The 24,912-nt window shown below is 39.6% G+C and overlaps 1 protein-coding gene across 1 annotated transcript in view; it reads left to right on the top strand.

Moving 5' to 3' along the window:
• The first annotated feature begins 2,010 nt into the window (after positions 1-2,010).
• The window catches only part of LOC108083641 (uncharacterized), a 51,373-nt gene continuing 28,471 nt past the window's right edge, over positions 2,011-24,912 (top strand). The window contains exons 1-7 of the mRNA XM_017179513.3: positions 2,011-2,281; positions 2,662-2,798; positions 8,258-8,383; positions 14,569-14,673; positions 15,895-15,986; positions 17,074-17,310; positions 17,888-18,046. Of these exons, the coding sequence (XP_017035002.1) occupies positions 2,011-2,281; positions 2,662-2,798; positions 8,258-8,383; positions 14,569-14,673; positions 15,895-15,986; positions 17,074-17,310; positions 17,888-18,046 (1,127 nt within the window). The remainder of the gene's footprint in view (positions 2,282-2,661; positions 2,799-8,257; positions 8,384-14,568; positions 14,674-15,894; positions 15,987-17,073; positions 17,311-17,887; positions 18,047-24,912) is intronic.

Here is a 24,912-nt window from a genome sequence, read left to right as displayed (position 1 = left end):
CAGCTGGTTGTAATGTCATTCTTAAGCTCAAACAAACAGGAAGTGCATACGCATTGAATTAACAGTGAGATACTCGAATTTTGTGAACGCCTGTCGGAAAATCCAGTTGAGTTTTATAATTAAAATTCCTCGAGTCCGGAATAATCCCCTTTGCACATAGATGCAGTCCGTGTAGAATTTAAATGGCGTTTTTGCTGAGCAAGTGTGTGGGCTGAAACTGAAACTTTAGACATAAAAGCCAGACCCCTTGAAATTCTTTTTTCCCTGTCCACCCCTTGAGGCTTTATTGTTGCTGCTCGGCTAAAACCGTGCAGACATTTGGACGCAACTACTTGAAGTTTTATGCCCCGTTTCTGCCTCTTTTTTCCATTCTTTTCCCTGCCACATGGGAGGACTTTATGGCTCATACGTGTGGGCTCCTCTCGGAGCATATTGAAAACCCAGCATTGTTATGACTTTGAAACAAACCGAGGGCGAAAGCATCCTTTCTCCTTAGCCCTCAACTTAATGGCAGGTGCAGGCAAAAAATGGGCGGCTGAAAAAGAAAGCGAGAAAAAAGAAAACTGTTATCGGTCTGCGTGCTCAAAAGCGCACTTGATTGCTCAAATCCTTTGTGTATCCCCTTTTAAGCCTTTTGTTTTCCATTATGCGCCGGAAGTGTTGTAAACACTTCAGCGCAGGACACGGGACGGCAGCCAAAGCCACAATAACAGTAACCCGAGAAAGACCAAAAGGGCAAGGAAATTCCAAGTCCAAGACAGCGTCTCAAGCGGCGACGGGACTTCCTTACGATTCTTTTTTCTACACAACAAAATATTTTCTTCAAGTTAAGGCTGAGGTTTTAAATATATTTTAAGAACTAACTATTTAAAAATCTTGTCGTTTCATCCAACATTCCTATATATAAATAATCTTTTAAGCAATGCCAAAACCATTTGGAATTATAACACTTACATAATATATTCCTTAAATTGAAAGACTTTACGACTGATAAGAGAGATTAGTTTCCTGAGTGTATATGTAAATGCGCCGACATTTTTAATATAAACCAAGCTGGGAGAGGACACACGGAAATAAAGCATAATAATGTGGCACGACAATCAGAAGGAAGGGAGATGGAAAACGGGGCGGGGAGATAGGGAAAGGGCGACGCGTGCCAAACGGGAAAACACTCATAACGCTTCGCTCCCTATTTTCCAGCTCCCCTTTCTTGAGAATCAGACCCTCATGGGTTTTCTCTTGTCAATATGCTTCCCGCTCGACTTGTGCTATAATTGTGACTTCCCTCCCCGGAACTATGTGTGTCAGCGAGGGTTAAGGAATGAAGATTATGCCAGCCGGGACACTTTCAGTTACTTAGCTGGGGAGCTTCTGCTGCTCGGGGACCGAAGGACTGAAGGACTGAAGGACTGGGTCTGAGAGGCTTCCTTCCTTTTTTCCTGGTCCCGTTGTTTTCAGCAACTTACAAGTGGCCAACGAAAAGTATCCCAACTGAAGCTTAAATAATTAGCTGGGGAGGCTAAGCTGGAATTGCGGAAAAATGAGAAGGCCACAGGGGAAAGCTCAAAGAGATAAAAGAGGGAAGTGGGCTGAGGGAAAAGGGAATAAATTAAAAAGGAAAGCAGGCTAAGGAATAGGCTAAATGCTCGGATATATTATTAGAATTGATATGGAATTGCACTTAAGAGTCATCGGGGAAGAGTTAATAGACTATATAAAAGAGTAGGTTTTAAGCTTAAGTTTTTGGAAAATATGCAGTGTTTAAAAATTAAGATACCTTAAAAGAAAACTCCTCTTATACCTGCTTAGTCATTCGTGCACTTCCTGATACCGAAAGACAGGCTGTCAGTTCGAATTCGCACCACTCATCTAGGTCAGCTGGCGGTCATTTCCTCCGACTCACCGCCAGCTCATTTTCCGGTTGACAGGACCGCTTTGATTCCAGCACATCACCTGACAATTTGTTGACTCAACTAATCTCCTCCTCCGCTCCATTTCCGCCCCTTTCAGATGCCCGGGATGGGGAGACGTCACAAACACTATCATCATCGGCTGTGCGGTTCATCTTCATCACTGCTGCAGCGGCTGGTGGAGTTGCAGCTCCTGCTGCCGGCGGTGCTCGTCCTGCTGCTGGCCACCACCCTCGGACTCGCCTGCCGCGTCTCCGAGTTCTCGTGCAAGGGCAGCGGGAACAGCGGCACCATTTGCGTTCCACTGGACAAATATTGCGACGGACGCAGCGATTGTGCCGATGGCAGCGATGAGCCCAAACATTGCTCCGGTGAGTAAATCCTGCCAGCTGCTGTTATCGTTTCCCCCTCCTTTTCTGCAAATAAAGTACAGTAAACAATCGTAGAAGGAGAACTAGATGAACAGTATTGTGGCGAACATTTAATGACGGTTCAATCTCTATTGAAAATTGCTTAAATATTTAATACATATTTAAAACATAATTCTTATTAGATTTTAAGACTTGAACTTTAAAAACTAATAAAATAAATATATTTTATTTGAATTATTGATGGAACAATAATAATTAATAGCTAAAAATTATTCTTGTATTAAAAATACAATTATTATTAAAACTTTCTCTAGATGCCTTTAACTTTAGTGTAACTTTTGTTCACATTGTTTTTTGCTTTTATTTATTTCCACCGACAGTCTGCAATCGCACATATTACGGCGATATTGGACGGACCTACGCCATAAAAGTGCCAACGCCACAGTGGAATAAATTGCCGTTCCTCTGTCACTTGACATTCACAGCATCCGGTCATGATCAAGGCGACATTGTCCAGGTGCGTATGGGGTTGTTATACAGGTGACACTGGGTGGGGTTGCTGGTTGTCAGAGTTGGGTACTTGTATGAATGTACCATACGATTTAAGTTAGTTTTTAGTACCATTTTTATTTTAGTTCGTAATAAATTCTAAGTATTTAACTCTTTACAAGCAAATAATATTTTAAATTAGCTTTAAAATAGCAAATAAACTTATATTCATGGTTTTAAAGTAACTTCTAGAAGAAGCTAACAAAATTGTATGTTAATTCGACAATATATGCTATGATCCATGAGATGCTTTTCTTGCAAAACCCCTGAATTAAAGTTAATTATAAAATAGAACAGGACTTATAGAGACATTTTATATTTGGAAAACAAGTACCTTAATACCAACAGAAACTTGAGTCTCAGATTGGTATTTATAGTATCCAGATGCAGAATTCCAGCCCACTATCAAGCTTTCTTTTTCATTAAAAAATACTCCTAACCCGATCAGAGATAATGCTATGGCCTTAAATTGCACAAAGTTTCAAAATAAATATAAATAAATAAATAAATGTAAGTATAAAAATATATATCATAGAGGCATTTTTAATATATAATTTTTTTTTATATAAAAAAGAGTTAACATATTGCTTATTAAGAACTATTCCATTTGTGCAAATTCTTTTTGGGTAATTTTTAATTTTTAAGATAATTTCAAAATTTAAGCTATACGTACGGGTCAACGGTTTTTGAATTTCGGAATTTTCTACGGATCCAGTGGCCATATTTAAATGCAACTAATATTCCTTTTTCCTTTCGAGTTTAGTTTTGAGTGTTTCCGTTCTCTGAGTGATGTTGGGAACCAAAAATCTTAGCATAATGCCTCTGCTTTAGATTCTAGATTTTGTCAAATTTGATCACTTTTTAATGTAACTTTTGGAAATATTTAACTATGTTAAAAACACTTTATAAATATATATAAATCTGACCACATTCTTAACTGATTCCCTACCGATATCTGTAGTATACATTTCTGCGTATACATTTTCTTTTTACCCGCCACTGCACTATGGGGTTTTTGACCAGTTTTTGTGGCATTAATTAATAACTCGATCAGTTTTGAAGATATCGACATGAAACTTTACCAATCATCATTATTTGTCCCTAGGCACATATAGTATGAAAATCGTTCGGATCAGAAATCTATATCCTATAGCTCCCATAGGAACGATCGGGTAAAAGTAAAGATAAATTAATGAAATTTAAGGAGCTTATATTTGTTGCTATTTTAACACGATATAGCAATTTTGAACAAAATCGGACAACGCTTTCCCTAGGAACCAAAATAACCATAATACCGGAAATCAGTGTTTTTCCATACAAACAGCTACCAAATTGGCTCTGAAAACAGTGAGGTTATCTGAGAAAAATTCAAATTGCAACAAAAGTGCGGAAAAGTGCACGATAAGACTAACTGCTTTTTACTCAGAATTGACAACGCTACAACATACACTTGGACGCATTGAAAACTAATGCGAACTTCTATTTCAAAACTCTTCCCAAAGTTTAAATTTGTTTCTCAAAATTCAGCTTAAGGTGCATTTATAAAATGACAAAATGTCAGTATAAACACGCACAATTTAAACAATTAATACCTTTAACATGTAGTTAAAACCTGTGAAATCAGTGTCCATTAGTTTTTTCCTTTGCAAATTGTGTCTTACACGAATAGTTTAATTTCAAAGATCACTTCGTAAAAATTACAAACTTAGCAGACGCGCTTTCGGATGCAACAGCTGACTTTACAGCTCTGTTGCTAACATATGCTGTTAAGTATTAACATTTTGAGTATGAGGCATAACAGTTCGATGTTTTGTTAATACAATCCCACTATTTTTTTTTTAATTTAAGAACTTTTAAAAAATGACTAAATGCCACATAAAGTGGTCAAAAACCCCATAGTGCACTGTGGACTGGTGGTGCTGAGTGCATGGAGTGTTTGTCCGGCTTGTGTTGTTGTCGGCTCCCCGTTGTCCGCTCGTCCCTCTGTCCGTCTGTTGGCTTTAGTGCGCCGTAGGCCAAAGATTAGCCGTGCGTCAGCGACAGAAAAGTGCAATGCACACACACACACATGCACTTGAGTGGCCGAACGGAGGGGAGGCGCTGCCGGAAGAGAGCACTCTAACGAGAACCGAGAGCCACACACACACTCGCCGGCGCGAAGAGGCATTGTCAGGAGACACGCACAAATGCACCGCCGTGAAACATTCCGAGACACATCCGCCCAGGTCTCCACCCCCTTCCAACAATAGCCAGCCCTGGATTCGTATGTACATATCGCATGAGGAGCTGTATGTGCCGGCCATTCGCACAAGGTATATGGGTTCTGTCTGGGATTGAGTCGGACAGATTTGATACCTAGGGATTAAGGGAAAAAACAAACATTCGGGAATCGAAAATAAATGCATATGAAATAAAGGTTAAGTCTGAAACAAACAGAAAACTTCTGTGAACAAGCCCATCTTTTCATTTTACAATTTTAATTTATTTGTTTATATTTTAAAGTGTTTTCTTAAGCAATAGGACATCATATTGATAAACTTTCTCACAGTCCTTGTCAAAACAAAAATTATTTTTTAAAATTGTTACCAGAATCCACCTTAGAAACAGGTCTTATTTAACATACCTCTTTAATACCTTGAATTTTAAAACCATTCTAGTTTTCACAGCAAGATCCCAAAGGTAATAAAGCAGGGTATCAAAAGATATCCCATCATTTTAGGTCTAGTTAGGTAGAATGTCTTCATTACTCGCCTCGTCGGCATATCTCGTGACATTTTTGGGGTTCCAGCATTTGGTGCGTGCTTAATTAGGACTCCCAGCGATTGCGAGTGAATCCTAGGCATCCTGTCCAGGCGCATTATTTAAGCGGAAAACTGCTCTTTAAAAAGCCCTTGGGGGCTCTGAGGGAGATGGAGGGTCTGAGGAGCAGTCGAGAAAATAAGCAAACAAATCGAGTAGCAAGGCGGTGTGCCGGAGCCGCCACCCACGTTGACAATGAAATTAGACCCGCTTCAAAACATTTTTGGCGAGCTGTCAGAGAAACGTCAATTTCAATTTCGAAAATAATTGATTTCCCTTGCAATTTGCGTAAACATCGCAATGAGCAGTTGAGTCCCAGTCCCAGGAAGTGCTAGTCAGCAAATCTGTTCCCCCTGCCACCCTGCCACCCCATTTGCTCCTTATGTATGTTCCCCCTTCAAGTCGCTAGGGTGTCTCGCACATATTTCTGAATAAGTATTTGGAATGATATATGCAAAATGTTCCTTCGTGGGCTTTGCACCTTGCACAAATCTGTCAAGCATAAGTTATAACTTTTTATTTTGTGTTTTCGCGTTTGTAGACCACTTTTTTGGCTAGAACGTGGCTACACAGGCAAAAAAGAAATTATCTTATGAATTTTTGATTAGAAAACACTTTTTTCAAGAGAAAAAATCTTCAAGTTATTAAAATATTTTGTGATTAATTTTAGTAGTACTAATTTTGTTAATAAAAAATATCAGAGACCCATTTTAAAATTTCTAATTTCTTTCTGAATAAATACCAAAGTATAAACTCTTATTTTAAATGCCTTTAGTTAGGCTTGAAATGTTGAAATCTTTAACAAAAATCGATATTATATTATTATTTGCCGTGTACATTTTTCCTTTCAACTCTTCTTAGTACCATATAAATCATGCGGTTGGCTTTCCCTTGGCTCCACCCGTTTTCCCCGCCCTCCTTTCACTTTTCCATACATACATATACATTTTTTGCTGCTCACTCTGGTGCGTCTGTATGGGAAATTGCTTGAAATAATAATGTTAGACACTGGGGAGAACGAGGCGCGGTGGTCGTGGGTAGGTGCTGCTGTCTGTTTGTACATATTGATTGATGATTGTCAGCCGGAGTCCCAGACCTTCGGAAGGGAGAAGTTTAAATTGCCTGGGACTCCGCGCCGTTTACCCAAGGGCTAATTTTTAATGGAAATACCTTAACCCAAACTCTGCAATATGTTTGCTTTAATGTAATGGCCGTTAGCGCCAGCAATTTTCGTAATTTAAGCGTGTTTTTCATATCCCCTAATGGACGGGAAAATATATACAACAAATCAACCAAAAGGAGCATTTTTTTTATCGTAAAAACAGACAGTACTTTGCATAAATCACGTTTTTTTCTTTGTCATAATTAAACAGAGTTTACCAAGCAGAATTTTAATTTTCGTAGCCCTTTGTTTTATGTATGTTTGTACTTTTTTTTGCTTAACTTCATATAAATATTTATAGATTGTTTCCTAGTTTTTTTCTATATTTCCTATTTAAAACCACTTTAATGAAATTGATAGGATACTTTTAGGCATCACTGATGGAGTTTTATTTAAAGTCTGTGACCTCTTTGATAGTTGATATTGTGTTTAAACTCTTACAAACAAATCAAGTAGGTTCTTTTGCAGTTGATGAAGAGTTTGTCACAAAAGCAAATGAAAAAAAAGAAGTCAGTATAAAAAAACTTATAGGAATGCATAAGTGCACATTCATTATTATTCTTCATTTTCCCCAGAGAGTTTTCAGGTTGAAAAGTTGGCCATTCGCTCCAGTCCACTTCTTCGTTTCTAATGAAGCCACAAATGCCATGTGCGATGTGGGAGCCCAACCACTCGTCAGTCCTCCAGTTTTTCGTCGCTGTCACTTTTGCCTTTGTTTAATATTTCAAATTGGATGTGAAAATCTCTTCGGGTGCGTGGGAGCTGGGAAATTCGGCTAAATGAAAAGCAAGTGGCTTCCAAGTGAAACCCAAAGCTGAACCCTTTTATTGGACTTTTCTTTCCAATTTTCAACACACACACATACACATTTATTTGCATATTTTATTAAGGAAAATACATGCGTACACGGGAGTACATAATGTACATATTGCATACCAGATTAGACACTTGACTTTCTGCCTCACAGCTTCCTCACTTTGACCTTGACTTGACTCTCCGTCGAGGCAATGGGAGTGTGGTATTTCCTTCTTTATGGCCAATCAAATATGCAAACAGTGGGCGGGCACAATGAGGCATGGCAAGGTCCTTTACATTTTTCGCAAATGGAATTTCATTTGCATAACTTTAGGCAAATATAAAATATAGTTTTAATACCCTGGAATAGCGGGCTAAACTGAGGTTTAAAGGATTTTGGTAAAGCTCAGAAATAATTTACTTTCGGCAGAACAATATTAAAATGTTAAGATTTTAGAAAAGAATGTCTTAAGAAGATAGGGAAGCTTACTCAAGAAAGTTGGGTATAAAAAACCTTTAAGAAGAAATCCAAAGTACTATACGAATGAAGAGCTTTCTAGTTTATTAGCAACTTATTTTTTTCCAATTTTATTATTATAAATATTATTTAAAAATGTATTCGCATAAATGATACAACACCTTTTTAAATATATCCCTTTTTATTCTTTCAGATAATCTTCGATGGCTTTACGGTCGGCAGGTTCGATGAGGGCATGGTCGATACGGACGTGGATGGTTACGAAACGAACCTCAGTCCCACGGGCGAGCTGCCGGGCTGTCCCGAGGGCTTCATGCAGGTGAGAGTGCTGGAATTCCATTTATTAAAATTCATGTTACGTGATAATAAAAATAGTTTAAGTGAAATTGTGTCGGTAGCTGGCACTCCATTTGCCTGCGTAGGGGGTTGTAATTTTATGGTCCAGAAGGAGGGGGGAGACAGTGGGCGTCCTGGCTGGGTGCTGGGTGGTAAATCCCGGCCAGGACTTTGGCTTGTCATCATTGGTAGCTTTCGTCGTCGTCGTGGTAGTCGTAGTCGTAGTCGTAGTCCTCCTCGTCGTCGTTCGATTCAATCAATGTCCGAGTAATTCTGTAATTTTCTGTTTGGTCCTCTGTTGACAAATACCACATTAGCCCGGCAAATTGAATTGAATGGTGCGCCTGTGTGCGTGTCTCTGCCAATATCTGTATCTGTGTGTGCCGTCGATCCTGGGACCGGGGCTTGAGAGCTGTTAGTGTTGTTGGGTCATATCCATTTGCTTGTCTGTGGGCCAAAAAGGAAAACTATTTAACATGTCCTGTACACTGTGCTGTGTGGTATTTATTTTTATCGCAAATTTTGCGGACACATTTAGTGAGGAATGACGATGCTGTGCTCAACCAAAATCCTGCCCAAATAAAATGTACGAAAAAGCTCACTAAATCCCTGTAATTGACTTGTCCAATATGTTCGAAAGGCTCCCTCCGTTTCGTTTGTGTATCCGCATCTGTATCTGTATCTGAATCCGCTTCTGATTCAGTTTTTGTTTCACTTTGTGAATCTGCATCTGTATCTTTATCTTGGTTTCGGGTTGGCTGGCTCAGCTTGAATCGCTTTTGATAAACTTCAGTCTGTTGTTCGTTTCCGAGGACATCTTAAGCTGTTTTAATTTGGGGCTTAGATAAAATGGAGCGCTGAAGTGCAAATGGCGAAACTATATGTACATAGTGCCGCTTAATCTTGTGTTCTAAGTAAATTTCTGCCAATGAAGTTTATTGAAATGAAAAATCTGTTGGATTTGTTGACAGAATTTGTTAAATTATTTGAAATTATGTAATTAAATGTGAGCAACAGGAAAGTACATAAAATAAACAGCAAACAATATATTTCTTGTAGCCTTAAAACAGTTAAAGACTGCACTTATAAAATTATACAATATTATTACAAACGAATTTAAAATATACCCAAATAATGTTTTCTATGTTCTATGTAATAAAATTGCTCTTAGTTTAAAAACCTACCCAATTTAACTCCTTTGAAAGCTGTAATGTAAACCCCTATGATTAGGCTTCCTATTTTCCCGGAATATTCCAACTCTGTCGCCTAATCTCTACACTTTTCCGGGAACTACAGATTCTCATTGGATCCATTTTCCCCAGCTAACTAGAGAGGGCTTTTTTCACCCGACGGCGGTCCCTTGGAAAACCATAAACCTCTATTAGTTTAGCTCCGTAGGCTCGGCAGGCCCCCCTCGCTTTTGTCCCCCGGGCTGTCCATGTATCTCCCGGTCTCTCTCTTTGTGCAACAATAAATTTTAACAAGCGTGGGGCGTGCGCCGACATTTTGCGGTGCTCGTCCCGAAAAAAACTGGGAAAAACAGGAGCTGCAATACGGGATATGGAATAGCCATCCAGTGCAGTCGCCTGCACTCCTGGGCTGTCCTGTTGAGGTTTCATTTGGCGCTTGACATGTGTACGGCGTTGAGGGATTTCCGCAAAAGTACGAGGGGGAAGGGGGGCCATGGGGCAAGCCTCTAGTTTTTATTGGCGCCACATTTTCCGAGAGAAACCTTATTCATACCCTTGCAAAGGGTATTTATGGACTTGCAGTCGATGTAATAAAAAAGAAATAATTTCCATTTGATATTCTTTTATGTGAATTAATTATAATTAGACTTAAATTCAAACAAATGTTTTTTATGCATCTTAAATATGCAAGTTTAGAGTTTTCCTTTAAATATTCGGTTAATATTTCCTACCTGGACACAATATACTTTTTATTAACTAAATTTGAATTAATTTATAAGCACCAAATAATTTTTAAAATGTCTTAGATATGCGTTACTATTAAATAAAATATTCAATTTTAGAGAAAATGTTTAAGTAAATTGAGCTACGCTTATTTTCAGTTATTTAAAATGAATATTAAGTCCAATCATTGATTTTCTGAATCTTTTTGGGTTTCTTTGCTTTTTTAATCCGATATATTCACAAATAACTACCGTCTGATTAGTTTCAAAGAGTATTACAGAATTTAATCAGACAACAAAATGCTTCTCTTCCGTTTTATTTCTGTTTTCTTTCTTGTACATTTTGTTTTTAAAACGAATTTAAATATTTTAAATTTTTTAACCCTGCCGTGCACTGTTGTTCACTTTTATCATTGCAGTTGTGTATAGACTCGTAACTAACCTCAGGTTTGTGTTGTGTTTTCCCCTTCAAAAACTCCATTTCCATCGAAGCTGGCATTTTTTCCGCCACTGAAGGCAATTTTAACTGCTGACGCGGTTTTGTAAACTCCCCCCTGGCCCCTCGATCTGTATAAATAATGCGTGTCATGGCCTGGCCACATAAATTCTTGACCGAAACGGAAAATTTATATCCGCTGCCTTCCCACATATACGCTTATATATGATTTACCCTGTTCCAGGCCAGGTTCAGGTCCAGCGCCCCTTGTCGGGCCCGAAGTTTCAGTTTAATCATTTATTCAATTTAGTTGGACATTCTGTCTCATGCATTTTGTAACAGGCCAAAAGGGGAGCAAACGGGGCTGTCCTTATCTTGACCTTTTCGGAATTATTTTTAATAATTCAGCAAACAATCTTTGGGAGCGGAGCGAGGGTCCTTAATATAGAACATTCGGAATCCTGTAACTAGCATAAGTTAAGCTTTGCATGGGTTTTATTCAAATAAAGATACTAAGACACAGAAAAGTTGATAATTCAACTAAATCACTTAAAAAATAATTCTTTTTTTTTACAAAAAAGTTAATTGTTAAGTTTAGCAGGTATTACGATAGTCCTTCAAGCCTTTGTCTACTGCCAGACCTCCTGTCGAACCTTTTCGATACTTGCTAATATTGCTTATCATAAATAATAAAGTTTATGCATAAACGTATTAACCTAAATCAACAACAGCAACAACAAAAGCAACAGCAGGGGCGGTGCAGAGGGCTGCTATCCTTGAGTGTCCTTGCTAGAGCAGCTTGGGCAAATGATTCAATATTTGACAATCATAACAGCCCCAGCCCCTCGCCTGGCTTCCTCCTTCCGAGCAAAGAAGTGAAAGCAGCTTGGACCTGCTTCAGATTGTCAATAGTTTTTATTGGACTAAATACATATACACACACATAATACGTATACATTGTCTAACAACTTTGGCTCGGTTAAGCTCATAACTCAACATTGACCACACGAAAGTTAGTGGAAATTTACGAGTTTTGCCGAGCAAAAGTCTCCCAAGTTTAGAGCTTATTTATTCGCTCGTCCCCCGTGGCTCTGTATTGCAAATTAAAAGCCGTCACGCTTAAATAATGTATGTGTAATATGCAGAATGCTTTAAATTACTATAAATCAAATAGGCAGCGGCGACAGTGGGACGGAGCTGGCATTATGCGCTTAAATTGTTTTACAATTAAGTTGAAGCGGCATCCTGACAAGCGTTGCCCTTTGTTTATTGTTGCCAGATTATGAGGCGAGAAGGATTCAGCGGATGCCAGTGCACCAGCAAATCAGATAAAACTTTTATCGCACTCAATGTGTGTACTGCATAAGAGCAATATCCCAGAGCTCCGAACAATGCCATGCAGATATTTGTAGGCGTGTCCGGAATTTATCCAAGAGTGCCATCAGGTATTTCACAGTTAAACAGCTCGGCGTTTCTTGTAATATAAAAAGAGGAACCCGCATTCATAATTTCCTATTATTTTTCCATTACAAAATGTATTTGGCCTTCCTATTCCGACTGATATGTGAGCAAATGTTTGGCCAAAAAGTCGGTCACTATTAGCCTTGGCCTAATCAAATAAATTTACTGTATAATTTTACCAGAGGGCGAGAGCGGGCCAAAAAATATCTTGCTGCAATAATAATTCAATCAATTTAAAACCAACACAAAACGAGGCAGAAAAAGCAAGAGCAGATAGGGCAACGGGCTAAAAGCAGAGAAAAAGGCACACACACAAGGACGAATATCCAATAATTCGTTATGAAGTCGATGCTAATAACGCTCCAGTGCACACAATGGACATGATGACGATGATGAAGAGGAACGACCAATGGGTTAAGATGGTGGGAAGCTGTCGAGCGGGGAAACAGGCAGATGCACACGGAAAATTTTCAATTAAATTAAAAAGGAAGTTTATAAAAGTAAAAACTATAGGTAAATATTCTCACAAGCTAGATCTAACGACAATGATGTTAATTTAAATAACTAAAAGTTCAAGCACCATAAAATCGTTTATAAATATTCAGGCAACAATTTGTTATTGTGACATTTTTTCCTGAGTGTAAGAAGAAGAGGCCTGGGTCCAGGACTCGAGCAGAGCCTGCAATGAATTTACACAAAATCGAAATCAGAAAATTACCATTATGCCGGTCAGTCAAGCCTGCCTCTGGCCATCGGCCCCTGTCTCTCTTCTACCCCTCTTCCCTTCCCACAATCCACCAGCGATCCCAACTCATCCTGGCCCTGAGCTAGAGCAGGATGGCCAATGGACTTGCCCTGGTCATTCAATATGACAGCAGCAATGGGCCGACTCGACTCCAGTGCAACTGCAACTCTAACCAGTTACAAATATTGGCCAGACCTCGATTGGCGACTTTGCAATTACAGCAAAAATTGTTGTTTGGGTTTGGGCCAGCCGCAGGACATGTCAGGGGAGAAAGGACCCACAGAAGCCCTAAGGCTGCACAGGCCTCCTCTTTGGACGTCGGTTCAGTTCAAATAACCTATTAACTAAAAACTTAATCAATTGGAACCTCAGTGTAAATGAGCTGCCGTCGCCGCTGCCACTGCCGCTGCCATTTTCCAATCCCCACATTTATCGACTGGTGGCCACTGACCCAGGCCGCAGGCTGGGAAAAAAAAAATATGGGAAACAGGACCAGGCAGTGTCCTCCGCCTGCTGGTATAGGCAATATTAATGCTGCCTATGCGACCAGGCTCAATAAATGTCAGTTGTCCTGGGGCGAAAAGAGGAGAAAGTATGGGTAGAGGATTCCTATTTAATGGGTTATGCTTCACATATAGTAAGCACGAAATTGTATAGACCTATGGAATACTGTAGGTAACTAAGGGTTACATATAAATTTCAGATTTTTATTGTAAAACTTAAATTTTCGGTCGACTTTATTTAATACTTCTTCTCTCGTTGGCACTCTCTAGGTTAGTTCGAAAAGGTTGTTTCTCTCTAAGGTAGTTGGACAAGGTTGTTCTATACGTCTTCTCTCGAGGTAGTCTCCACAGGCAGTGATCGCACCTCTACGATCATGCACGGTCGATAACAATATATTAGATCAATCTATCAATATTAGTTTAACAATTTGAAGTTTATAAGCCTTGGAATTTGACTACTAAAATTCCCACTCTCTCTTGGCTCCCCTCACTATCCCCTGTTAATAATTTAACCACTATGCAATTGGCTAGCTTTGGGGCCCCGTTTTTGGTCACAATGTAAATACATTTTGGGGACAGCACTTGCAGTGGCAATTCGCTTGGCTTGCCCGGTCGCGGTGTTGGTTCAGCTGCTACTCGCACACCTTCAACGATGGCCAGTAGTTTTTTGCATGCATAAAATACCTGCCCAAATGTATGCTGCAGTTCTTTTTGTCGAACGTGCCAAGTGCCACGTTGCGGAGGTAGGAGCAAGGAAAACAATCAAATATTGAGCGGAAAAGGTGGTAGTTAAAATAAAAAAATTACACCGCCCTGCACACGCACTCATAATCCATTAGCCCAGCGCCAGATGGCCACCCGTAACGTGCGTTTATTAATTTTGTATGCGTTTTTCACTCACCCAGTGCCAATAAAATCAATAAGAGTGTACGAACTCTATAACTTAACCCAATTTTTTAATGTGCCAGTGCGTGTGTGTGTGTGTGTGTGGCTTTGCAGGGCCGTGGAAAATTGCTTTTAGCCCTTCTGTTTGGTTGTCTGTGGGCGGGTGGTCACCAGCGAAACAAACTTGATTTTTAATTAATTAAATTTTTATTTATTTACTTGGCAGCTCAGCGAATTGGGACGCCCATTCACCGGCGGATCCTGGTGCGGCAAGGCCACGGGACCGCAATTGTACTTTAGCGAAACATCCACGGTGACAGCGTCGGTGAAGGTAAGTGCGAGTGCAAGCGACAAGGACGCATAGCAATTTGGAACTGCAAAATATTAAATTGTCAGAGGTTATTTAAAATAAAATTCCAACGAACTTACACATACCTATCTTAAGGAACGTTTAGTTTTAAAGTTGAACAAGGTTTATATTTTCATTATGTTGGATCTTTAAATTCCCCTTATAGATTTCCCTATAGATATCAGATTTTTATTTTAATTTCCTCCACTATACATCCTTTAGCTCTTTGGCTTAAAGAAAATTGAAGAGCTACCAATGTCCCATTGTAACCATATCGACAGATGCATTACTTGCTTCACATTTCCATCAACGTAGCTGGGAAGATCTGCAGCCCATGCAATTATTTCCTCAGAGCAGAAAATCTCCGGCTCATCCCAAAGTTTACATGTCCTCCTTTTCGTTTTCATTTAATATTGAAGAACTCTTCCTGCGCAGTACACGGCGTATGCGTAATGTTTACTTGAGGCAGTCAGGCGATGAAGCAATGCCATTGCCACTTTTGATTAATTTTTAAATAAACGCGTTGCCATCAAAATGGGCAAATGGACAAGGAGGCATAAAGGACATACGTCCGTGGGAAGCTGCAGGGCGAGATTCTGGTTTCAGTTTCTGCCGTCGAGTTGCCGCGCATAAATTATGAAAATTAATAAAAATTCATTCGGTGTGTGAGAGGGCACTCCTTCGGACACTTCTTGCCGTCAAAAGTGTTGATGAGCAGTTGACATGGCAATGGAGGAAAATCAAAGGACAATTTGCAGATTGCACAATTAAAGGGAAATTGCGAGTGTAGGTGGCACATTTTCAGTGAGAGATTCCAGTATCGCTAGGATGGTGACTTCAGAATAAAGGCTATTCAATATCAAAGTTGGCTGTCGATTCATTTTAATCGGTTTATTAATCAAAGCCAAAACTAATACAAACCCTAAAGAAAATATTAATTTCCATGATTTATCGCATTGAATTAAGACATGATTAGTTCCTTTTGTATTTATTTATAATAAACCAATAACTAATAAGAAAGGTATCAATTTCACAAAAAAAAGAGCAGTTTAAGGAAAGGGAAATGTTGAACTCATTAAGCAGCAATTCCGATTACTTATCCTCACAAGGAGGAGGGTAACTGCAGTCACGTCTGCGCTAGAACATTTTCACAATGATTGCACTTTTTGGCATTTTAACATTTGAAATTGCATTTTCTTGCAGGTATTTCATCCGCCACGCAATATCCGAGACGAGAAGCCCTTTGAGTTCAGCATAAGATATAAATTTATAAGCCAGTCGGATGCAGTTGTGAGGTAAGTTGCTGCCCGGAAATACCCGGCAAACTGACAAATATCTGTGCAGCTTGAAATGTATTCAATTGATATTGGTTCGATGCATTTTCCATCCTCCCCGATCCGATTCCCCTCCCTCCATAGGTAATGTCATCAGTCTGTTTCAGCTTTTCCCGCTCCGGCTTTCATCTTTCCGTAGATGTTTCTATTCGAAGATACTTGCTTAAAACTTAAATCGTTCTACCTGAAAGAACAATGCCACTTGGTTGCCTTGGGGATGGCTTTTCGGGAAAATTGAGGAGGTGGAGCAGGGAGGCTGCCTACATAAAACATGAGCTTTGTGAACCGACAGTCTAGTTGTTCAATAGAATGGCTGTAGTATCCTCACCTCGTGTATTTGTCGAGCAATCCATTTGTGCGCCGTGCTTAGGCATGTGTCAAATTTGTCCCTGTATTGCAGGTCCTTTTCACTTACTTTTCCATGTGTCGCGCTTTTTGTTTGCGCGTGTAAAATTAGAGGGCGATCCAAATGGAAATGGAAATGTATTTTTATGGCTCAATGGGTTTCGCACAATTTTTCATTTTCAAAACAGTTCAAAATAAAGTTATTTGTTTAAGATTTACAGTATTGTTTGTATAATGAGGCAGGAAGATTATTTGTATTATTTATAAATTTAAGGTAATAGCTAAATTTGGAGAGAAGTTTCTTAGGCAAAGTAGACAAAAATTGTATTATTATTATTTCTATTTAAATTTAGTGGACCATTTCAGGACATAATATTACCCAAAGCATCAAAATGTATTTATACATTTTAGTCCCTGCTTTTTGTTCGAGTGCGAGAATCGTGTGCACACCATTAGCAATCTAAACAATGATGGGAGTCCAGGTTTGACCATCTATACAAAAGTGTGGGATTCGAGGGGGTGATGCGTGTGGAATACCCGTAGCACATTTTATGCAAATTTCAAGTCTTTGTGCTTTTGTTCCTGCCTTAAATACCATTCAAGGGATACACCCACGAACCAAATGCGAGGCACGAGCTCACACGACACTTAGTGAACTGGGAACTGGGAACTGACCCCTCGGCCTCATTTCCACCTTTTCCAGATACGGACTGCCCGATAAGCCGCTCGAATTGGGCCGTGTGACACCTGGCACCTATTGTACCAGGCAATTCGATGAATGCTATCGTAACAAGTGTCGCCTGCAAAGTCCGAATTATCCCGGAATGTATCCGAGGAACGTAACCTGCTACTGGACGATCCGGCAGAAGGAGGTCCCGACCAGCAAGCACGCCATGATTGCCGTCAGCCAGGAGAATCAGCACAAGGCCTTGGTGAAGCGGTAAGTGCGGGGACTGGATTGCACGGGGGCTCTGCGAGTGTTCAAGAATGCCCTGCAGAATGTCGAATGACTACCGAAAATTCTATGCCACCTGCACTGGAGAGCATTAAATAAGCATTACCATGTCGTCCCCCGAAAAACCCAACCCCCAGACATGCGATGCGATACACAACATATCCCGGCCAGCCGGGCGAAGTGCATCTGTGTCTGCATCTGCATTTGTATGACAAATTTCAATTTAGCAAATTGCTAAGCGAAGTTTTAGTTTGCAGTTTGTTAACTGACGGCACAAATGAAACTGTTTCGTGTCCGAGGATGTTGAGCATTTGTTGTCCAAAAAGTTTTGTATATTCCAATTAAATGCAGCAAACAAAAATGCAGATAATTTAAGAAACAGTCTGAGGAATCTTTACAATATTGCAATGAAAGTGATAACATTTTTTAATTGTACATATTTAGGCAAGCATTACCTGATGAGTTTTTGAAGCTTATTTGCATTTAATAGTTGTTAGTTTTTTATCAATACATATTTATTGATTTATTTAAAACAAAATGATTCTTAAATTTATTTCAACAGCTCAATTGCCAGCTTTAACAAAACTTCGCGGTCCATTCGAGCCTGGTCGGACTGTACAGGTGAGAGGGATCACCTGATTTTCTATGACGGCAGTTCCACCAACGATCCTGTTTTGGCCAAATACTGCGGCGGAGATTGGCTGCCACGCGTCGTTTCACGGTGAGTCCAAAAAACTGCAAATTCCCTAGGATATCATGATTTTATGCTTCTTTAATATAAATAATGGATAAAGGAAAAGGACAGAGGGACAAGGAAGAAGTTAGGCAGGCGGAGGACATTTATTTAACGCCATTTCTCTCTTTTATGAAAAAGTTAAATACGAGCTCGGCAAGGCTCATAATACATTTACAAGAAAAGATAGACAGACATTTTTAATGAGCATGGGTGTGTGGCAGTGTGCCACAGTGCATTGGTGTGAGTAAGGTGCCCACAGTGATGAGAAAAAGTGAATTTCAAAAGGTAACCCATAGCCTAACATTACTGATATTATATTATGTTTTAAATAGTATCTTAAATATAATTTAAATAAGGTATTTTACAGCCTTAATTATCCCCTGTGAAGAACCATGGTTCGAGCCTCCACTAAGCATCTGGTGCGAGTGCAACAAAGATAGAAATAGAATTTGTTTATTGCGAAAATACTCATATATTTTTAATAAGTAAAAGGAGATTACGGTTCTCGACTCCCAAAAAAAGGCATAGCTAGTTAATGTGTTGCTTTAGAATACAAAACTTTAATATTCATTTTCTTAATTTTAAAAACTAAAAAATAGCATTGCATTCCCCTCTCAATTTCTTATTTCTTCTAGTTTTTTATTTGGTAATTTAAAATGTTCCTTCGTGATTTATTTATCGCGATTTTACACTGTGATGGAGATGAAGAAGGCTCTTTTTTCCCATCACTGGTATTTTCATGCGACTGCCACTGTGTTTGTGTGTGTGTGTGAGGCAGGACCGCAGCCTAGTGCACTGCACTGCAGTTTTGGCCCGGGGCGCATGTGTTCCAATTCAGTTACACATAGATACAAAGCCACACATAGATACACACATGGATACATGGGGCCTGTCCGCGTGTTGGTGCGCCTTACAATTGTGCGCAATGCTTAAGCAAAACCGGAAATTGGGTTGCTCGGCAGACAGAAGCCGGAGGACGGACGCTGAAAAGTGAAAAAGAGATACGAAGCTCGAGATAGAGATACATTCACACATGAAAACGCATTATGGTGCAGGAAGCATCCTGGCGCACACATAGAAACAAATAGATTTATGCTGCCGCTTGAAACTTTGCTTGTGCCATCTATTGAAAACATTTTGATGCATGTGATTTATGCAATGGCAAAATTTTGCTCATTAGTTGCCAAGTTGCCAGCACTTAGATCATCAGCCATAAATTCTTAAAGACGCCCAGCCTTTCAAAAGCAATTTCAACTTTTCAAACTCCAGCACACACAGACATTGATATGTACCTGCTGCGGTTTGCAGCTTGGGTTTAAGCAATTAAAATGCAACTACTAATCGAGGTACTTTCAGCTTAGTTTTCAGAACTAGTAAGCATAAGTACGATCCGGTTGAACCTTGTGTTACCTTTGTGGGTTGGGGGAATTATTTAGAAATCTCTGAAAGCACTTATGAAATATGAAAATATTTAGAGAAATAAGAATGTTATGAATGTAAAATGTAAACCAAATTTTCTCTTTATTATTATTATTATTATTATTATTTATTTGAAGATTTCTTCCTAACGCTACAAGTACAAGATACTTATAAGTTAAGGGGGTCTTCTCATTGGGCAACTTTTTTTTTTCGATTTTTTTTTTTTTGCATTTATTTATAGCTTGGGATGGTGTGTATATGTCCCCAAAAGGATTTTTAGAAATACGAAATACTTTAGAAGATACAGCCTTTTTTGTGAAGCAAGATCTATGCAAAATGAGCTTTTTTCAAACTTCAAACGCGTTTATCTCGAAACCACGTTTTTCGAACTGGCGGCCATGATATCTCCAGTTCAACTGAACCGATTTTCATGAAACAAAGTGGAATCGACGCAGAATTGTCACCATTTTCGGCTGACGGAACAGATTTTTTTTAAAATTTTTTTTTCTATTTTTTTTTTACACTAAACTACAAAAAAAACACCCGAAATCGAAATTTTTTTTTGAATGGCCGCCATTTTGTTTAAAAAAATTTAAAAAAAAATCTGTTCCGTCAGCCGAAAATGACATCTATTCTGATTATAACACCGTTTTTATTTTTCATTTCGGACGCTCTGGAGACCCTGAATCGTGGCCGCCAGGACGACACCTTTTTTTTCGACCACCAAGTTTGAAGTCTCATTACTCTTTGAACAACCCTCGTATCGAGGCAAGAACAACTTTTTTAGTTACTTTGAACATTTTTGAATACAATAAATAAAAAAAGTTTTCAATTATTCTTTGCGTTTTCAAATAAGAATTTTTTTAAAAAGGGTCCAAAAAACGGCTTTTGAATGAGAAGACCCCCTTAATGCGCTAGTGATTCTTTCCCATATCTATTTAGCTCTTTAAATTATAATTTTAAAAGGTATATTTAAAGGAAATTTTACTGCATCTTTGTCTCCTACTAGGTTACCTTGAATAATTTAGAGACCATAAAACAAATAACACATTTATCACTTGAAATCCGGAACCACCAGTTCATTTGGTTTAGATTGTCATAAATTCTTGTGGGTCTGCTCTCGAAGCACTTAAAAACACTTCCAGGACATCCCCGAAACGCTCGAATGCAGCTCTCAGCCACGCCCACGCCTTTACATGGCGTTCAAGTGGCCCAGTCGCCCCCCAGTACGTCCCTTCACCTCCTTAGGCACCTTGGCTCCCCTTGCCGACGCCTTTGGCCATTTATCTAGCACTCAAGAATTTGTTTTTGTTGTCTTTTGGTCTTCGGTCAGGGCCAAAAGTTTGCTCCCCCGCAGGGTCTCCTTTGTCCGCTCGGTGACCTCTTGAGACAGGCACATACACTTTGATTTTTTTAGCGGTATTCCTTTCTGCGGGCTATGCAGCTGTACAAATATCTAAGAAGCGAAAATTTCTTGATTTGTAAATAAAAATTAGAAAAATTTTATTCCTTTGAATATAACTACATTGGGAAGAAAGCTATTCTAATTTATAGTAATCCTGTCTAGAGCAAACTGAAAACATTTTCAAAATTTACACTAGATGTTAAGCAAACCCAAGATTTGCCTGAATTATTTATTTACTAGCTTCTAGCAAATTATAACTGGTCGTTTATAAAGATGGCGCAATGACGATGATCGCTCAGCCTTGTGGCCCTTAATCTCTTAATGACTTGCACTCTCGCATTTATTGACATCCTTTCCGTATCCTTGGGAAAATCTTATAAGCGTGCACAGGTGCCGGAGCAGGGGAGGGTGTAGACGCAGAGGGGGCACATCAAATATGCATAGAGCGTAATATGCACATGAAGGAGAAAACGAACGAAGCAAAAGGCGCTCAGAGAACTTGATGGAAAAGTGGGTGCCCAAGAAAAACGGCATTAAGAAGCCAGGACCGTAGCTCGTGCACCGCTTTCCTCAACTCCCCACCGATGCCTCAGCTGCCACAGTTTTTTCTCTTCTACACTGAAACCCATAAAGTATTCCTTAAGTCTTTAACTCCAAATTAAGAAGAACGAAAAAGGAGGTACAGTGTTGGGGAGTATATGGGTTATATCGTTATCATTAGTTTTATTTTCAGTTCATAGACCAGAGGCCATGATAATGATAAAATCCTATTAAAAATCGTAATCTTTGCATTCAAAAGACAATAATTTGTTTTCTGTACACTCTGTCAACGTCGTATGCGACATGAGCATACGAATTATAAATGCACACATACACGTGACGGGGGAAAGTCCTTTCCCTCCGTCGGCAAACATCTCTCGCTTTACTTCTCACCTCAGACATGGTTCCCTGACTTTCGGGAAAATCGCATATGCACACAGGGGCCATGGAAAACGAGAGGGAGAGCGGGAGAAGGTGTGGAAAAAGCTACACGAAAATTATTAATTTCCCAGCGCAACTTAAAATTGCAACAAGCTAAAGGTGCCGTGAGACGTTCGTATTTTATTGGTTTCTTTTTCTCTCGTTCCGTACCGTATTTTTTTTGGGGCGGGGGTAGGAGGAAGAAAAAGCTGGAAAAGTTGGGTTTTCCCCTCAGTTGCAGCAGCGGCAGCAGCAGCTGTTGCTTTTCCTCTAAGTAAATGTTAATTTTTGTTAGCCAAGAAAAGAAAAACTCAAAGCGATAACTTTTTAAATTGCATATTAATTTTTTATGGCAAGACTCAACGCCCAACCTCCGCTTTCCGCTCCACCTGTTTTTTGTGGTTGCACTTTGCGGATTAGGTTGCCTGAAAATCGGGGCACTAAGGGGGGATGTTTATTTTCGGTTAATACTAATTTTCGGAAGGGGATTTTGTCTGGAAAAGGCTTTGCTTTAAAAACTTAATGCCTCTTAGTATATGTACTTGAAAAGATCTATATGTATTTATCTGTAGTTATATACGTATAAATTAAATAATAAATCAAAAGTTTGATAAAAATCTTAAGAGAATGTGAGTAGATCAAGGCTATGCATTGATATATAGGTCTTATCTTAATTTTTTTAATATTTATTTTGTACCTTAGATGTACTCTTCCGATTAAAATTTAACATCATATTGAATTCTATACTCCTCTTAGAACTAATAAATTATAAAAATAAGAAAATTCGTATAATTTTACATACAATTACACATACAACTGGGAAATCCCACTAGTCAAGTCAGCCTCTTGATGCGACCTCCAAAATTGCGTAGAGTTAACTTAGGCTTTGGTCCTTTAATCACTTGAAATTCTTGTGCACTCCAGAGCTCACCGCCAAACACCGGGCATGCAGAAGCAGCAGAAGCCCCCGGGGAAACCGCAAGTCCGTAGAGTTTCGGGGGTGGTGGTTGCGCTGCCATTTGCGGTCAGGACACTCTGACGCTTCGGAGAAGTTTACGTGTATTGATAACCGACAAAGGAGCGGCTTTTTAGGGCAAAGATGGAGAGGAGAGATGAGCAAAAGACCGGAGATTCAAGGGACGGGGAGCGAGGAGGGCCCTTGGCTATGGATTCGTGTTGATTTTACGACACCCACAAGTGTGCCGCAAGCCATAAAGTAACCAAATGCCACACAAGTACGCACATTCAGAAACTGGAAATCACTAGGAAAAAATGCTTGTTGGGTTTAAATTGATTTTAGATCTATAGAAAATTGTGGGATTCATTTAAAATTTTTAAATACAAAAATAGTTTTTAAATAGCAAAGATTCTGATGGTCAAATATTAAAGACAGTTTCGAATTTAGCAAATTATATTTTTTAAAGTGCATCCACACACAGGAAAACAGAAGAAAAGGGCATTCCCGAGGAACCAGTACATTCCCCTGGTAAATTCCTTGGTCCCGGAGTGGGGACGAGGCCCTGGCATTTGTGTCGCTTTATTAAAAATTAATTTACTTTTCATTTGCAGTTTATTGCACTTGGCACTGACACAATCATTGCAGCTGCTCCACAAGTCCCGCCGGCCTCTTCCCCACCCCTCTAATCCAGCGCCCCCGTCTAAGAGCACGTTTCGCTTAAATAATAAGGAGCTTTGCCACTCACACTTGGCCACACTTACACGTATTAAAAAGCCATTTTGTTGGCCATGTTTGATGGCTTTTGACATCGTCTGCGTGTGCGTTTCTTTTTAAGTGTTCAAAGTCCTGGCTTAGGTGGCTGCGTGTACATGCGAGGGCGCTCAGTTTCTGTTTTATTTTATGCCAAGCCATATTACGCATACGCCGTGTGCGGCCACCTCTTGCCCGGGCAATAAAAATTCAATTTGATGTATAAATTGAAAACTTTGAACGTAATTTATATGGTCATGAATGCGGCATGCTAACCAAATGGAAAATGTAGGGGATAGCTGGAAATGGAATTTGATTTCCTTACTCTGTGAAGATATTGCCAGGCGAAAGATATTTAAAGTTAAAGTTCATCTTCTGTGGCATTAAATACCACTAAAATTATCCGTTTTGTAAGATTTCCTGAAATATAAATATATATTCTAATCAAATTCAGCTTCAAAATAAAGTGAGATATTGATTTGTCGACAAATTTCACTCATGGCTGCCAGATAATTTATACTGAATATTTAAAATGTTATTTCAGTCTGGAAACTTTTATTTAAACTAAATTTGAGTCGAAATGATAACTTGAATGAAAATTGTCCTCTTGGCCGTTAGTATCCAAAGCTTTATGAGCACTCGATGTCAGTTCCATGGCTGCTGATTCACCTCTTGCACCCACACACACCGCCACCCTGGAGCTCGGTTCCGCCCACCATAAAATCTGGCGACGCGCCGTCTACAAATACAGACAGAGAAAAAGGAGCGGGAGAGCCATGCTTTTGGTGCAACACCCACAGGCAACTGACATTTCATAATTTTTGGCCAGAAAAATCAAAAGACAAACGGGCAAATTTTTGGCCCGACTCGACTCAGTTACTTTGTTATGCCAAAAAATTTGCCTAAAACTTTTCGTACACCTCCCCGGCAGCTCCCAACCAGCCGGCAGCCGGCAGCCGGCAGCCTTACCAACGAGACAATGGCGAAAAAAGTTAATTTGGCAGCAAAAATGCAAACAACCAGACGGAGCGGACACTTTAAATAGCCCAAAACAAAGCGGGCGAGCACTGCGTCATACTTTTGGGCGTAGCTCGTCGGCATTTTGGCAAAACGCCCACCACGCCGCTTGTTTGTGCTATTTCGTGGGCTTTTCGGATTGTTTCGGGCTGTTTTGGGTTTGTTGCCTCTTTCGTGGGCAAAAAGTTTACGACTTTTCTTGTTTGCCGAATTGTGCAAATTAAATTTATGTGAGCTGAAGTTTTTTCACGCCTCTAATTGGAGTGCCAGTGGCCTGGTTATGGACAAACATCACGAGCATCGCCAGCCGACCATACAACGGGGCGTATGCGCGATATTGGG

The sequence above is a fragment of the Drosophila kikkawai genome, chromosome 3L, assembly GCF_030179895.1.
Source record: "Drosophila kikkawai strain 14028-0561.14 chromosome 3L, DkikHiC1v2, whole genome shotgun sequence".
NCBI lineage: Eukaryota > Metazoa > Arthropoda > Insecta > Diptera > Drosophilidae > Drosophila > Drosophila kikkawai.
Note: the sequence above shows the minus strand (reverse complement) of the source record. Positions and strands in the feature narration are given on the sequence as shown.